The 17893-nt window shown below is 38.3% G+C and overlaps 1 protein-coding gene across 1 annotated transcript; it reads right to left on the bottom strand.

Annotated features, from left to right (window-relative positions):
• Positions 1-2472: 2472 nt before the first annotated feature.
• LOC138605822 (immunoglobulin-like and fibronectin type III domain-containing protein 1) lies at positions 2473-16144 on the bottom strand. The gene is made up of 23 exons (XM_069678268.1): positions 16111-16144; positions 13646-13801; positions 13404-13543; positions 13026-13125; positions 12875-12901; positions 12688-12727; positions 12417-12612; positions 11821-11934; positions 11566-11728; positions 11178-11450; positions 10760-11032; positions 9839-9963; positions 9500-9641; positions 9104-9397; positions 8703-9002; positions 8195-8371; positions 7933-8061; positions 7479-7787; positions 6713-6798; positions 6394-6586; positions 5728-6024; positions 2583-2909; positions 2473-2477 (listed from the first exon to the last, which is right to left on the bottom strand). Exons 1-23 carry the CDS (start codon positions 16142-16144, stop codon positions 2473-2475), a joined length of 3900 nt encoding a protein of 1299 aa, XP_069534369.1.
• Between the last annotated feature and the right edge of the window lie 1749 nt (positions 16145-17893).

Here is a 17893-nt window from a genome sequence, read left to right on the forward strand (position 1 = left end):
AAATCTAGTCTTGTCTCTGCTTTATGTCACATTGAGCTCTCCTTTTGCTGTGCCAGGCAGGGTTGTTCAATATGACAATATGTGCGCTACTATGAGATCATATTTCTCAGCTGTCTGTAAAATATACCATGGGAGCTATTCTTTTAATTTCTCCTTGAGTGTATTAGGCCATATTTTGTCTGCTTTAGTGTGTTGAGTTCAGTTGATTTGTGAGGTGTAGTTCCCTGGTTTAGACACAGCCAATTCATACCACTTCTCAATTGATTTGTCAGAAAAAAACATTAAATTGTGATACAAACTTATAACAGAGCAATGAGACGCACTGTTACAATTATTATCATATTATTAGTGCTGAACATTTTAAATATATACATTTCACAATAACCTTTGAGGCTGTGAATGTTACTGAAACGTGACCACGAAGCTGCACACTGTCAGGACGAGCTAAAAATAACAACAGGTGCTACTGTAAGTATCAAGTCAGGCATTTTAAAATGTCTCACAACCGTAGTTTTTCAAAATAAATCTCACTGAGCGACATTTTTATTCTTATTATCCTATAAATGACATACACGTCAAAAGACTGAAAGAGTCTTTGTCGTATAGATTCATTTTAATATATTCATCTTTTCACTGTAAGTCAGTCGTTAAAAAATTATAAGCGCTATTTCCTTACTTTGAAGGAAAGCCGTTAATTTCCGGTACCTTCTGTTCTTTTTAGCTAGCTCAACGCAGCCGTTTCCCCCGTAACACAGCATGAAGTGATTGATAACCCCCCCGCAACGCCAAAAATACGTTCAAGAGAGCCAGTTGATGATGAAATTTTACTCTAAAACGGTAAAATAGTAAATAGGAATTTAACTGTTTTAATTAACAATATTGTCATACAGCCCAGTAGAAACAACGGTTAAAAGTTAGCTAGCTAACTATGTTGACTTACCTGTTCATCCGTTGTGTCCATCACCTGCTGGAAGTTTGTGATTCTCTTTTGCATTGTTGTGAAAGACTCTGACAGTTGGTCGAGACTTTGCTGCTGTTGAACACAAAACCATCCCATTATGGAAACCCCAACCGTGAATATAATCACGAACAACAAAGCTGGAGAAGTGTATGAGTTCAGCCTTCTCCTGGACTGTGGTGCTGATGTCTCCAACAAAATGGAAGTGTCGTCGAGCTGCGGCTTCTTCGCCTTACGCCTGGGCATGGTTGCAGATGCAGGAGAGGGTCTGGACGGACTTCAGGAGGAGGTATGTGGCTTCAGTGAGTTGCATTCAGAGCAAAGTGTGACTTCTCTTCTGGTTTTGCTAATATATCACGTTGTGTATTCTGCTAGACCCTTTGACCTAGACAGTCATTGGACCCCCATAACATTCACAGCAACTGTTGGGGGGGATGGGGGGCGTGACAGCTTATTATGTAACTGCAGTTGTGGAAGAAGAGCTCAGATCCACCACTACAGTGAGTGTCAGAATACTCCATAAAGTCCTTCATTCATAACTTTAACTAAGTTACAGTTCAAAAGTATTAGCAACAACATGTATTTAGGTATCAAAATATAATAAAATATAATGAATAACAAAGATGAGCAAGCTAAATGATACATTTAAAGCTGCTCTCTGTTTTTTATTTTTTTGTCGTAATGCATCAAAGTTTAAAGTTTATCTAATTTCATCTTGTATTAGAAAGCATACATGGAAATGTACCAACAAAAAAAGGGCCAGATACCAGTTTACACTGGAATCTGTTCATGGCCCAGTTCCAAAAATAATGTGACAAAAAAAAAATCCGATCTCATAATTCAGTCTGTAAATCTAAGTCTTGCAGTGTGAATGTAACTGTAGTCTTTTTTGCAACTGCATGGAACAATTCACAGTAATGCACATCATTGTCTTAGCATGTAACTGACGGACGCTTGCATTTAAGAATCACAGTTCCCAGAGCTCTTTAAGACATTTATTGCAAGGCACTAGACATGGCAACAGCTCTGTAATTGTATAGCCACTTCAGTCTACATGAGAACAGTCAGCAAAGCTAGAAGTGCTACTACACCATTTAAAAGGCGATCACTTACATTCACAAATCCCTCCCTTTTTATAGAAAGCCGCCAGATTGCTACATAAAAAAGAAATCTATGTTCTCCAACAGAAATGTATTAAAGCTCATGAACAGGGATAGAGCAGGATGCATGTTCATTTTCATTCTTTACCCTCCATGCTAAGTCTCTTCCACTTTTTTAATGGAGAAATGTGAATGAAAGGAAACAAGTATAAGATAAACAGTTCAATCTCTGCATTGAAGACATACAATTAAAATGCACTGTACTAAACCTAGTGCAACAGCATTAAACTAATAATAGTGCGTATGTGTTACATGCATTCCTGCAAAACATATCTTTAAAGTTTAATAGCACAGCATATTGAATTTTCCAAAAAGAGACTTTTTCAGCCTTTGTCCAGCAGCTGCAGCTTTTCTTCACTCTGTAAAGAAACATATTGATCAGTGTACACAATGATCTACAGATTGCTCAATGAAATGTTAAATTAGTCATTATGTATAATTCTTAAACCTTTTAAAAGTGTTACCTTTGACATTAAGGGTCATTGAGGACTCAGCTGTCCCGAGTTTGCTCTCCAGGACGACTTTGTATTCCCCGTCGTCTTTGGGTGCCACCCTTAGTATGAGCATGGAGCAGACTCCACAAACGTTGGTAATGTGGTAATTGGTGTTTGTGTTCAGGCTTATATTGTTGCAATACCATGTCACACGTGGAGTAGGATCACCCTTAACCGCGCAGGTCATGTAGCACTCGTAACCCTGTGGAGCTGTGCGCCTCTTGAGGGGAATAATAAATGATGGAGGTGACTGGAAGTCCAAGCATTTGTTGTCCGGCATTTTAACCTTAAATTGAACTGAAACACAAAGAAATGCAGAAAGTTTAGGGTTCTACAGAATGAATCATAAAGTATTTATTAGCGGCCATGTAATACATTTAGTCCTACAAACAGAGGATGGATGAATTAAAAAAAAGCCAAATCTTGACACCCAATCAGTGCAAACAGATCTTCCTCCTATGTCTGTCAGTCAATGCAATCTTGTGTTCAGTATTTATTTTCTTTTGACTTTTTGAAAAAGCCCTAACATCTACAGTATATGAATAGAAATGTAAATTGTTTTAATTGTTAGGTGTCTAACGATCTGTAAAATGTGATGTAGCACCATTAGGAGCTGTACGCTACATCACACGCTCTCTTACAGACACAAAATCAACATCCATGGTCATAAAAATCCGGCTAAACTCAATTGCCTGCAAATGGCAAAGCAAGGAGGCCGTATGAAAGCTTCAGTGATAGCCTGAACGATGAGTTGTTGGTGGAATTTCTCCCCAGCCCCCAGTCCCATCCATTTACTTCACACATTTTATCCAACACGCAGGTAAGTAAGCCAGTTTATTAGACATTTCTAGAATCAAGTGCTTGATAGCTAGTTCACATTTAACTGTAAATATGGTTGTGATGTCTTGATTAGCGATATAAAATAATGTCTCTAATTCTCCTCCTGTTATTGTTATCGTTATCACTGTCATAATTATGCTGTGTCGTAATGACATGATTTCAGTGAATATATACAGTATGCAAGCACTGATGTTGCTGGTGTTGTGTCAAAGTCTGTTCCCCTGTCAGACTGTGTTTACCACAGTGGGGCTCTCATCATGGAATATAAAACCATTGCAATGCACTTAGTAGAGTGACGATGATAACATAACAGGCCATGGCGGACAGCAGGCAGCTCAGGCTGAATGCCAATAGCCCTTCAGAGTAAGTCAAAGGACAAGGTTTCACGTGGCTACGTGTAATATAATTTTGAATTAGTTTATCGTTTGCTTATATCACTCTAGATCATGGGTCTGCAGCCCTGCTCCTGGAGAGCTACCAGGTTTCTCTGTACTCTAACACACCTGATTTAAGTGATCTGCTCGTTATCAAGCAACTGAAGTGTCTTGGGAGATTGATAATGAGCAAAATATTTGAATCCGGTGTGTTAGAGTACGGAGAAACCTAATTCCTACCCCAAAGTTGCCGCTAAATGATATAGAAGCACCTTTAAACATAAGATTGTATATCGCCTTTTCCACCACTTATTAATGTTGTGTCACGTCTGTAAATGAGGAGAATGGCAAGGACGTGCAGTTTCATCGATTGTTTGACATCATTGGACAGCAGGAGAACAGCTGTCTATGTGCCCAATGCTGTGAGTATTTCTAGCTTCCTAACATTAATCTATCACACCTAAACCATTGCTGCAGTGTTAAACATCAGAAGGATGATGAATGACTCATTTAAAGTACACATATTGAAATCGACTTTACAAATGGCTTCATGGCTTGACTATTTATTGTAGTATAAGATTTTGCTTTATTTTATTGATATTGCTTTATTGTTAATTAAATGATGCATTCTGTTTGTCTCTTTAAATTTTAGGAGTGTACTCTAATGTCCAAGAAGTACAACGTGACTTGAAAACAAAAATTGCTTTCTGAATGGAAACGTCATTTCACAGAATATAATGCTGATGTTAAGATAGTGTACTGCTCCATATCCAGATCGGTGGCAAACGACAACACAGTGCTCATCTGTGTGAAGGGACACAGAAACAAGCATGAGAACAAAATCATGTAATGACCGCAGCTCTTATTGCTTATGAAAAGATTCTCGACGTAGAGGTCAATCCTGAACTTGCACCTCGCCCTATCTGTCTCTAAGGAGTGAGACTGAGGTCTTAAAGAGAATCTGCTGAAGTTGTGCGATATAGCCTATGTGGCGAAGGAAGAGAACCTATTCACAAAACACCCCAAATTAGGAGACTTGCATCTTTTTTTTTTAGAACGCTCTGTTGACTAGGTCATGCAGGATCAAGAGATCATCATTTTCACCTTTGTGGACGATTGGCTACCTGTTTACTACATGGAAAAAATGGTCACGCCGCTGAATGCCAACAGCCAGAGCCATCTGGTTGCCTCTGATCAGAGAAGTCTGAAACAGTACAAGATGGTCCTAATTGCCCACCTTCATTTGGAAACTTTCAATACCTGAGAGACCTAAACCTTCTCTTTTAGGTTGATTGCGCTATAGATGGTTTTAGATTGGCTCTAAAAGACTTCCCTTCTTGTAGCCATGCAGGTACACAAGATGAATAGTTGAGAAATTTAATATCGATTAAGTTCACTCCATACTATATATATTGTTTTTTACTGATTTTGAAAAGTCTTGTTTCATCCCAGGCCAGGAGTTCCTGGAAGGATTAGGACCATTTCCTGGGCACACCTACTCTAACATTCATTAACGTGGATGACATCCAAAATAATTCCTAAATAGATTCTGGGGTATAGGTAGAGAATCAGCCAGTTGGATGGCACAATCAACTTGTAATCCTGGGTGATTCTTTTCATTTAGGAGGTACATAGTAGTAAAAGGCAGTCTTTCTAAGTTTGGTATTTACCTAAGGTGTTAACTGAAATCTGCCCTCCTGAGATCTGGTTTGATAAGCAGTGATTTTCAATTTGAAAAGAGGGTTAGGGTTAGGTATACAATTGATATACTGAGGTGTCTTTTGGAGAAAAATGAACCTGTACGTATCATTAATCATGCTACCATGTGGTCCACAGTTTCTTTGTGTCAAGGAAAGTGAGAAATGATACTAATATCTTTTAGATAAAAAGAAGAGACAAACCTTTCTCCTTTTTGGTTTCAAACACAGGAGATTCAGAAGGTGGTGAAAGACCCATATCATTTTTTGCAAACACCCTGAAGTTATACTCTCGTCCGGGCAAGATGTTGACAACTGTGAACTTATTGTTGAAGAGGTTGTCTGCCGCGGTCCTCCAAGTGCGTTTGAAGGAGTCCCGCTTCGACACCATGTAGTGTAATCTGTCATCCCTTTTCTCATCTGGAGAAGGGGTCCAGGACAGAGTCACTGTTCCTGGGATATTCTGATCCAGCTCCACTGGACCTGGAGGCTTGGGATCATCTAGAGCCACATTTAGAGACAGAGACAGGGACCCAGATCATCCATGGTTAGTTTGTTGATTTTCAATCTTAACGCCACTATTTTAATATAAAAACAAAACAAAAACATGAAAGTTTTGATTGGAACAGTGATGTCCTTTCATTAGCGCTCCAAAACCAGTTGCCAACAACTGTGATGGGAAAAAAACTTGAGGCTAGTGAGTTTTTTTCAAGCAATCTGTCTCATATGTTACTCTTTAATTAAGAATTAAGAAGGAACATCTTAATGAGGCCAGAAAAAAAATGTGTACATAGTCTTTGCAACCTAACTGTGTTTGTAATATATATCAAACAGTAGTCTCAGTGTGTGTTCTTGAGCATTGAGATTTACCTGTTACTCTGATTTCAACATTGAAGCTCTCTTGGCCGACAATGTTCTTGACAGTTATGGTGTAGATGCCAGAGTCGGACCGCTCAGATGTGGGGATTAACAGCTGAGAGCCCTTATCAGAGTTTGTAATTGTTACATGTTTGGGCACCGGAACACCATCTTTTAGCCAAGAGATTTCTGGCAGTGGGGAGGCCTGTGGACAAAAAGAGACATTTCTGATAAGTTTATTAACTAAATTTTGGAGCTTAAAGGCCCACATTCTCACACATTAACATACATTCTTCAGTTAACCAAATACAAGGACGATTTTGGCAATTACCTCAAAGTTGATGTTCAGACGAACTGTGTTCCCAGATTTTACCACCACAAAGGTCTTCATGTTGCGATCTTTAAACTTTGGCCTTACTGTAAAGTTAAAATTTTAAATAAAATGTTTAGATTCTTGTTTTTATACTACTCATCATACTGTCTTGTAGTTTATCATTCATCTTTCCAACACTTTGGAAATAAGCAGGGATACAAGTGAAGATTGAACATTATTTGTAGAATTTAGTTCCTTATAGGAACCTTCCTTTATTGTGATGCATTGTAATCTAGGTACACCAACTGTACTACTTCAGTAGTCCATTACTGGGACCTCTTTCTATCTAACAATAATGCAAATGTTTGAACCAGTATCAAGTATTTCAATGCAGACAGCCTGTACCAGTGATGTGCATGAACAGTCACTCGGCCCCTTTTCAGTAGTGTTTTTATGTCCGACTATTTTATTTAAATTACTACAGTTGGTTGAAAGCTAAATTTAGCCGTTTTTCATGCTGAGCTGACCCTTTACCGTCATAACAATAATTCTCACCTTTAACTTAAAAAGCCATGGATAATAGATAAAGTTTTGTAAAACACTGTTCAAAACTAAAGAAAAAGAGCTACATTTTTTGGTGCAGAGCTGTGCAAATTTGTTATAGAAGAAACACTATATATTTGGTCTGACTTTATGTGACGGTTAAAGGAATAAGAGCATTCTATTATTTCATATAATTAAGAAAAACTTTCAAGTTCTTGATTTAGATGTAAAGTTTTCTCACCAGGAGGAGGCATGGCAATGAGGTAATTGTCAAAGCCCTGAGGTTCTCCATCACCTCCATAATTGGTAGCAATTACTCTCACCCAGTATGCGGCCATTGCTTTCAGGCCAAGCACGGTGTAGGAAGTTAGAGTAATTGGGATGGCATTACAGCGGGTCCATTCAAGGTTTTCTATTGGTCTGATCTCCACGTAGTACCCGTGGGCTTCATCCTCTACCCCCTTAATTTCCTTAGGTTTAGTCCAAGCCAGCGAAAGTGTGGTGTAATTGGAGGATGTTAACTTCAGGTCTGTGACTTTGCCTGGAGGTTCTGGAATTACAGTATGGGGTTATTAGCCCAGCATTGCTTTTATATTACAAAACGTCATGTCGTACAACATTTTGTTTCATTCATCCTTGAGCCAAACTTTCAGCTTCAGTAGAACATAAGAATTAGTTGTAACTAGCTTACTTACTCATTGGATCTCTGGCGATAACTGTCTCACTTGGAATACTCGGATCTCCAGCACCAGATAGATTGATAGCAGACACCCTAAATTCATATGCAGCTCCTTCAAAAACATCTTTCACTGCATACTTTGTATCTGTGGAAAAAGGAAGACATGGTTTTCATATTGCTAAAATGTTCATGATGTTGTTTGATACGTAGCAGGCATTTAGTTTCACACTGTATCCAATCTCATTGTATTCTTGCAACTTGTAGTATTTGTTGAATACCTGTAATAGGCCCTCCTTGGTTTACAAGGCTCCAGTAATTTGTGCCTTTCTTGTTCTTTTCCAAATTGTAACCGACTATTTTAGTACCTCCAGTGTCACATGGAGGAGACCATGCCAGATTAATGCAGTCTTTATAGGCACTGACCACTTTTGGTGCTGCTGGGGCTCCAGGATAACCTGCGGGGAAACACATTAAATAATGTTTTCTTTCTTTATATTAATATTTTTTGCAAGCTAGCGTTCTTTTTATTACCTACAAACTCAAAACAATTAACATAACTCCATTACACAATGCTTTATCGGCCAATTACATTTTAGTAGATATTAGTTGTATATTTGATGAACTTGAAATCTCACGTGTCTGCACCTTGCTGTGTGTGAGTTCATACTAAAACAAACTTGTGTTTGCTTGTTTCACTCTATGGTTATTTATCTGCTTTTCATGAAGTAAAGAGCAAAACTATCTTTACACTACAAAGCCTTAATTATTCTCCAGTGACAGACTTACGTAATACACCAGCTGGTATGTCCTCTGTCTGCAGGTAATCACTGATGCCCTCTGCATTTTTGGCTCTGATACGATAGCAGTATCTCCTGCCTGGGTTCACATCTGAGTCTTTGTAACTTGGGTTACTGCCAGGTATCTCACCAAGATTTGACCATTTATTGCGCCCTACCTGTTGGCGTTCGATGATATAGTTTGTGACTGGGCATCCACCATTATCTTTTGGTGGCTTCCATTTGTACTCCACAGATGTCACAGCACTTTCCATAATGTCAACAGGTCCTTGTGGAGGTGTTGGCTTGTCTGTTGACAAATAGAAAACAAATCAAAATAACAACAATAAGCATTTAACTCCTTTATGTTGTAAAGGGTGGACTAAACTGCAAACGTTGCCTTTTACTCACCCAGAACAATAAGTTTGGAAACGGCCTCTAATGTACCAAATTCATTTTTTATTTTGATTCTGATCTCTCCACTGTCCTTCCTCTGGCACTTGCTAAGGCGTAGGTGGCTCTGAGTAGCTGATGTTTCAATCTTCACATTGAGGCCAGGCAAAAGCTCATCATCATCCTTAAACCACTGTATATTCATCGGTGCCCCACCTGAGAAAGGCAACTTCCATTCTGCATTTTCACCAGCCTTTATGATGACTGGCTTTGTGAATTCTCCCAGTGCCTCAGCGTCAAATGTGGGTGGGTCTTCAATGTTAGAAAAAAATGTTGTTGGAAACAGAAGATGTTTTTAACTACGAAGGAGTTGATCAATTGGTTACAATCCATGTTTTTGATTTTTATTCTGACCTTGAATAGCAAGTGTTGCTTCGGATTTACGGCCTTCGGCTTCGAAGCGGTACACGGCTGCATCGTCTTTGTTACAGCAATCGATTATCAACTTGTGACAGGCTCCATCTTTGATTATTGTTACCCCATCTGCACTAGTTAGCTTACAAGATAAAAAGATTTAATATTCATGAGACAAACACTGTTATGAACTTCAGCATGCAAGATGTTATATAATTTGATTGATACTTTATTGATCCCAAACTGGGAAAGTGTGGGAGTGTTTGATAAGCTTATGAGCAGCAATGTTCATGGCAGTAGGCCTTGGTACTCCTTATTCTCCTGGAATAATTGACTTACCAGCTTCCCATTTTTATACCAGCGTCCCTCGGAGGTCTCACTGCTTAGTTTGCAAGACAGCTCTGCCCGTTCCCCAGTTCTAGCAATAGTATCTGACAGCCCACTGACAAACTGAACGCCACGATCTGTAACATAAAGGACAGGACATTTAGAGGTAATCAGAATAACTATACATTGTATTTGGCCATATACATCATCTGATAAGTCGATGTTATAATTTACAAAAAGGTGTTGTGAGGTACGGAAGGGACTATTTCACTAATAAGCATTTACTATTCCATATTTTGAAGTTGTTGAAGTGAAGTTGTTTCACATTGTTAATGACAGTATCCTTTGAAAACTTGACCAGGAAGCTTAAAAAACAAATGTATTATTTTCTCTTGTGATGCGCCTCCAACCCGAATCAGGGTGCCAATGTTTAATTTCATGCAAATGAATAGAGTTCCACGTAGACAATGCAGAGAGCACATAAGCATGCAGTCTAATCCTGCTGTCCTGCCATTGTTTTTTCCTTTAGAGTATGTCTCCCTCTAGTGGTCATTATGGAGGACTGCAGAAAAATGTATATTGGTATACTACTGCTTTCTGAAGTTCTGTCCAAATGGTCTGAAATATTCTGATCATAGTATTTGTTTATTAATTTTTATAAATCTGATCGACCCACTGTGGACTCTTGAGTAGAGAGCTACCTACAGTAAATATTTTACTCTGGGTTTAGACCAACATTTTTTTGTTTTCAGACTTCCAGTGCAAAACCTGGAATTAATTCTAAGACATTTCTCCACAATTTACTCAGCGAGAAGCTGATGATATTCAGTGTGCATTAGTAGAGACACATGCAACATAAACTATGACATTATATCAGTCCCTCTGTATTGCAGCGACACGTCATTCTGTATTGAAACAATGCAGTGATTTTACCTATGACACTATCAGGAACCAAAGGGCCCGTTCGTAATCGCTTCTTTTTATCATCTGCGCCATCCTTTTTGTTTTCATCATCTCCATCAGTCTTGCCACCAGTCCCATCACCAGAACCATCTCCTTCAGCAGCTGCATCGTCTCCAGCCTGAGCTACTTTCAAGTTGTCTTTCTCTCTTTGTAGCTTTGCCTGCTGTTCCAAAGCTAGTTTAGTTAGGTCATCTTGATCCCCAGTTTCGGTGGCTTTACGGCCTTTACTTCCATTTGGATCCGCTGAATTACAGTGAACAGAAACAAGTAAGGAGAATAAATCATTTCCTTTCTCTAAAACATTTTCAATTAAGTAAATAATCCAGGTATCACACAATCCAGATTAGACTTATATTTGGTTTTTTTACATATATCATATTAAACCCACCTTCCACTGTAAGCGAGGCACTGCTGGAAGTTATCCCAGCAATAGCATAATATACTCCCTTATCTGCCATTCCACAGTCTTTTACCTTCAGTGTGTGAATTAGTTTGTCCTCTGAGACAATGATCTCATATTTGTCCCCATGTTCGACTGACGAGTCCTGTTTTGACCAGGTAATTCTGTTCAGGGGTGTTGACAAGACACACTGAAAGATGGCATCCTCATTTTCAAAGGCTTTCACATCCTTAATCTTTGCTATGAACTCCACAGCAGGCACTGCGGAAAGGAGAAGAGTCAGAAGTGGAAGCATGAGCTGATTTCTCATTCCTAAATATACCTTGAATAGTTTTACAATCGACATGTTTTCATCACAGTTGCAGTAGTTACCTACCTTGAAAGTCGGTTGTTAGGACATTTGCCTCTTCAACGTCAACCTGGTAAAATCCAGCATCCTCTGGCTGAGGATCTTTAATGCTGAAAACATAATTTGTCCCATTTTTCTTAAGGCTGTGCTTTGAATTGTCATCATCGCCATATGGAACACTTGACCCATCCTTTTAAAGAAAATCGCTTAAATGAGGATTTTGGATTTCTTTCTTATTTGATTAGTTTCACATAGTTTATCTTGGCAGCCATATTAACTTACCTTGTATAAATTAATCGTGCTATTGGGATCCAGTAGTTTCATGTCCAGGCTAAATTCAGCCCTCCCATTGGGTTTTACTTCTATTTGTTTTACTTTGTCCACTTTCTCTACAACCTAAAAAGTGAAAATGTAGACACCATCTTGTTATGTATCCAAATTTAGCTCTGAATCTCGCAGCTGAACTGATTACATATTTAACTTAAGAAGCCTTGAACGTTTAGGCTATCTGTTAAGATGCACTAGGATAGTTAAGCCCCATAATTAGAGCTCATGTAGTGGAAGGAAAAACAAAAAACTTTCCATTGGTTTTCAAAATCAAAAAAATATTTTAACCCTACTTCTCATTTGCACAGCAGTGAAATACAAGTGTACCTGTGATATCCCCAATGGGTGTGGTTATGGGTGCAACAAAGCACTGACTATCACACCCAAGGGTGAAACAGGCTTAAACTTTACAGCCGCAGAGGGCAGTGAAACGCAACTTTACAAACAGGTGTTTACTTATTCTTTATAGTCAGCATAAACAAACACACTCGAATAACTCAGTTTTGATGATCCAGGTCACGTGCAGTTAAACACTGTCAGCTGTATGGTACCTTTGCCTGCTCGTCTTCCCTTTCTTTTTTCAACTGATTGAGTCTCTTCAGCAACCAGCGAAAGTCAGTAACACCAAAGTCCAAACAGATTTTTTCATAGTCTTTCTTTGGTGCACAGATCAGCAGTTCCAAGAGCTTAGGGTCAATTTCTCCCTCTTTTTTTGGTGGGAGTTGTTTTTTTCTGGTGACGACAACACTGGAAAAAGGAGGAGAGAAGTTAAATGTGTTTTATATAGATATTTATAATTTAATATAATTGAATTGAACTTACGTTTTCTTAAGCATAGATCTGAAATTTTGCTCTCCATTGTCTAGAAGACAACGTAAAGATAGAGTAGGGACGTATTAGATAGGGTAAAAGCACCATCATGAAATCTCTTTAAGGCTTAAGAAATGTATGGGTTGATGCATGTCAAAAGGAGAAAATCTAAGTTCACTTAATGTAGTAAATTGTTTACCTGTCTTGCCTTTTTTCCTCAAGCCACCTGAAAAACATAAAAACAAAAGCACAACAGGTGCTCATAAGTTAATAGTCAGAATTCTGAGTAAAATGAACTGAATTTGATAAATGTACAATGATCAACTTTCAATGTAATATTCGTCTTTTACCGTCGATGACACTGAGAGTGGCAGTGCAGGCAGCCTTTCCATACTCATTGGTGGCGAAGCATTTGAAGGGGCCAGCTTGATCTGGTGTTACACTGATCAACTGATGGAGAAATATTGTCAAAGATTGCCTTTTGAGTGCTGAATGTTACCTTTTGTATCCTATTGACGTGAAGACTGGGGATTTCTGAAAGTGTACCTTGTAAATTTATTGTAAAGCTCTTTCATTTCATGCACCCTGATTTAATACAGATCAGCAGGTGTGGGAGAAAAGACCGGTTTTGATTGATTAGTATGGTTGATTAGTATTGATTCAGATATATTAGTATAGTATATTAGTTTTATAATGTGGAGCATTGGAATTAAATGCTGCTTTCTCACCTCTAGAATGTGCTCTTGAGCTCTTTCATCATATCGGATTTTGTATTTCTCGGGGTCATTAACTTCGCTCTTATTACGCACCCAAGTTACAGTTGGTGTTGGGTCTCCACTGACCATAGCTTTGAAAAGTCCTTTTTTACCTGAAACATCAACAAACATTAATGAATACAGTGATACAATTGCAGAAAGTGTTCAACAGTGATGTTGTAATAAAAGTTTTAATTTGGGGGTTTATTATTTACCCTCTTGAACAGTCATAGCCATCGGCTTCCGAGTGAAGTCAGGTGTTGACTTTCCCAAAGGCAGCTGCTCAACATACTGGGTGATTATAACTCCAGGAACTCTGGACCTTTTCTTTATAGCCACTGTGAAGACCAGAAAGTAACAATCAAACTCAGCTATGAGAAGTTATTTAGGCAACAATACATTAAAAGAAACACAAAGGTTATAAACGCTTTGAGTGAGTTATATTCATTATTATTCACACTGTTAAAACAAAACCATTGGATTCCATATGGTTTAAAATATTTAACAAAAGCTGAGCTGCAGAATTTTTCTTTCAGATACATATAAAGTGATCACAATATTTTAGACTTACAGTTTTGTAAGTGTTAAAAAGGGTAATAGTATTTTTTTTGTTTTTTTGAAGATCACCAGTGCTTTCTCTTTTGCTTGCAGTTATTCAAGAATTTCACAAGATGTCAGTATTTCCTTTCTCTATGTCAACCCTTAGAAGTGCTACATCATGGCAAGACCATTATTTTGTGTGGTGATGATCTATTTTGGATTATTTATTCATCACATTTTGTCTAAAGGAGAACAAAAAACAACAATGAAAGTAGTGTAGGTTTGTGTTTGATTGATTTGAATAAAATAAATCAAATTAATCTGGGAAAGAATGTAAAAAAGTTTTGTTTTGCTAATATTTCTGATATGCTGTCTTTATAATAATATTGTTTTTTAACATCCTCTGACAAGTCTTCATCTCTCTGGCTTTGAGGAAGACTCGGTTGAAGAGCCACTTTGGAGACCACACTAACTCCATTTCTTTTGTCCAGACTTTGGACCAATTCAAAAACCCCTGCTGTGGTGATGGAGACAGCAAAAGAGAGATTGGTGACACTTTTTGTCAGCCTTTTCACCTCTGTAGGATTTCACCTGTAGGATGACTCGGCACACAACACTAAGTTCATACAGCAGCTGCTGAAATCATGACCGGCAACTGCTACTCCTTTTCCAGCACAGCACTGTGACTCAGAGCAGCTTCTTTCACCCCAGGCTACAACCTTTACTGCTGCATAATATATGTAGTGCAACATAACGTATCACTCTACAACTGTGTGCAGCATCATACGTGTCCAGCAATCATGGAAGAAAAATCAATTCTGAAGCCTTACTTGCAACAACTGATTTGATTTCCCAGAAACAAAAAATGGTAAATCATAGTAACCATGCATTTTGGAAGTTATAATGTATTGTGTTAGAAAAAGCTTTACTCCCCATTGTCTTACCTTTACCTTTATCATGTACTGTAGTTGCATAAAATCATAGACACGCGAGTGACCAGGTGATAATTGTCACAAACGTATGTAAACAAGGACAAAACAAAAGATCTAATAGAAAAAAAACAAGCACAAAATTTCTCTTATTCAAAAGCATAACCTGCAATGACTTTTTGTAACAATGTTAGAATGCAACTGCAAAGTAAATTAGGTCTTCCTTTAACTGAAAACAAATCACTTGCACTCGCGAGCAGCACACTGTGCTGGCTTATTATTTTCCTACTTGCAATTTGAATTACTTTTAGATCACCCATTCTTCATCACTTTTTGTCAGTAGCCTTACTCCAGTTAGAGGGCATATATTGAATATTCATCAAACTCTGTCATTTTTCAAGGGGTTGGTTTATGCTCCTCTATCATTTGAATACTGGCAGGAAATTTGTAACTTGTCCCTCAAGCATATTTACACACAAAATTCAAGTCTGGTAGGACAGCAAGCCGGCTAAATGCTTCAGCATATCAAACATTCCCAGAAGAACTGTCAAATTTGGATACCAGCAGGCTTCAGTAAACATTACGTAATCATTTGTTGACTGTTTAAAGCTGATATCCTTTTAAGAACCACTCAGAGCCACCGACACTAGGCCTCTGGAATGGATGTGAATGGAATGTGACACAGTTGTGGATTACGTTTTTGCGGAGGAAGGATATGAAATTTGTACACTTCTTGTCCTGACAGTCTGTAACCACAGAGCCTTTTACCAATCCAAACATTGTTTTAAAATGCCGCCCGCCTCCCCAACTATATACTTTATATTGCCTTTCTTCATCTCGTATTACCACACAGTCAGAGAAAGTCAAAGCTTACATCCTTTTTCAAAGTAACATAAAGTGACCACCTTCTGGTTCAGTAGAGGTTTATTCGACTTTACTGACAGTCATCAGTGGAGCAGAGAGCGTCAGAGCAGCCAACAGACTGTCAGGCTGTTCTGTCTCACACTATCCAACATTATGCTGCCCTTCATTTCTATCACTCTACCCACTAAAAGTTAGTTATGTGGTTGTGGTCATTTTGAGACTCTGTAAAGTTTGCAGTCTGTCTTGTCTGAGTACAACATGCAGCTAAAAAACAGCATTGCAAGCTGTGTCTGCTGATATGGATAAACAGTTTACATCATAAAGCCACTTACATTTTCCAAACTTACCTGAGGGGGCTTTTGGGTTCGTGTCTGAACTCATAGCAGCGTTGTTGACTGACTGTTAAGAGTTTGGGTCACTCTTTGCCTGTAAAACAAAGAATAACTGTCCAATTGTTTGTATTCACAATTGATCATATCTTTTCATCTTCTGAAGGCTTACATTGATTCAAAATGGAAAAACATTTTATGTTGATGTGACACCAAACTTTGTGTGATTCACAAAAATGTGCTGTAAAGTTCCCCATAAACCCAAACGTGTTTAGTATAAAACTATACAAGGCTGAACATTTGACATTTGAGGAGCTACAATCAGGGGATTTTGTGCATTTTGCTCATAAAGTATCGCAAATAAATAATCAATAATGAGAGCAGTTCAATTAACTGTCATCTCTAACATACACATTTTTACATATTTCGTTTGGAGCTCCCTCGGTAGTCAAAAATATACTCAGTCATGTGACTCAACTTGACCATGCTGTAACAGCTGGGGTCATGAGAACCAGTGAGACCTAAAAATGGGTATGCTGGCCAGAAAAGGTTGAGAGCCTCCTGCCTGGGAGGTTCTCCTTATGTATCATCTATGTTACCGTATGACATCAGCCTGTCAAAGCGGGAGTGCCGTGACTCCTGTGTGACTCGTGCAGACATTTTGAGACTTGCTGGGACACAGTAAATTTGGAATGTGAAATCCCACCTAGTGGCTGACTCTGCCCAACTGCCTGTGGGGTCAAGTGGCTGTGCCAGCGATTTAACTGCTCAGGGTCCAAACATAGATTGGAGCAGAATGTCTTCAATTCAAACTGTTAAGCCGATGCACATATCTGCAAATCTTTTTTATGCCACTATCTCTTAAAATTTATGTTTTGCACAGTGATTCACTTTAGGTGCCTAGTCGTTAACTACCAGCCAATGACTGGAAGTAACTTTAGACTAAAACTGCATGTCAATTTAATTTGTGTGAAAAAGCACAGATTGTGTTTTGATTTACATATTTGAAAAAACAAAGTGTGTTCAGAAAGCTAATACAGAACTGGTTTTAACCAGGCACGCAGCTTAAAAGGCAGCAAACAGGAGAGTTTGACCTACTTTAACTGTCAACCGCAAGACCTCGCAGTAAACAGCAATGACCAAAAAACTTGAGTTACTTAAAAAAAGTACAACTTATAATCAGAACAAATTCGGCTGTATAGTAAGATAATGGCTATGAGACATGGATCTTTAATCTAAAGCATCATAATCTTGCGTAAAAATGTGTAAAAGGATAATTGACCTTGATCATGGACAGGCTAAAAAGGGTCTTATATTAATGCCTTTATGTGTCACACATTCTGTTGTGCAAACGAATCATACTTCCGAGCCGGTTGGGAAGGTCACATTCCTTACTGAAATATTGCACACAGTTCAGTGTGGTATTAGAGGATCTCAAGAGGTACATTTGTATTCTTCTCTTTTCTTTGTTTTTGACTTTACTGAATTTAATCTTGAAATAAGATACTTTTGTCGACACTCCTGTGAATATGGCAGAGCATATAATATCCTGGCTGTTATTGTTATGGAGTGGCATTGAGTCAGTGTGCAGGCTTGTCTTCTTTCCATGGCCCTGGTCAGTAACATTATTTTACACAAGTATATGAAATAACAACATCTCTGCTGGTCATAATGTGTAAAAAATCTGATAGTATATTTTTCATTTTTGGTTTGTAAGGGATGCTTTGACAGCTTTTAAATCCAACTTATGCATCTATAGAAAACAAATCCAATTAGTTACCTTAATCAAATACAAAAAAAT

The sequence above is a fragment of the Semicossyphus pulcher genome, unplaced genomic scaffold (genome assembly GCF_022749685.1).
Source record: "Semicossyphus pulcher isolate SPU_LCO1_2020_fin unplaced genomic scaffold, fSemPul1.0.p SCAF_3, whole genome shotgun sequence".
Taxonomy (NCBI): domain Eukaryota; kingdom Metazoa; phylum Chordata; class Actinopteri; order Labriformes; family Labridae; genus Semicossyphus; species Semicossyphus pulcher.

Excerpts from the sequence above, each read along its gene's own strand:
- LOC138605822 (XM_069678268.1), bottom strand. The coding sequence starts at position 16,144 with ATGAGTTCAGACACGAACCCAAAAGCCCCCTCAG. Across the intron at positions 11,451-11,565 it reads CCTAACAACCGACTTTCAAG|TGCCTGCTGTGGAGTTCATA; the intron begins GTAGGTAACTAC and ends TCCTTTCCGCAG. Across the intron at positions 8,062-8,194 it reads CCAAGGAGGGCCTATTACAG|ATACAAAGTATGCAGTGAAA; the intron begins GTATTCAACAAA and ends CTTTTTCCACAG.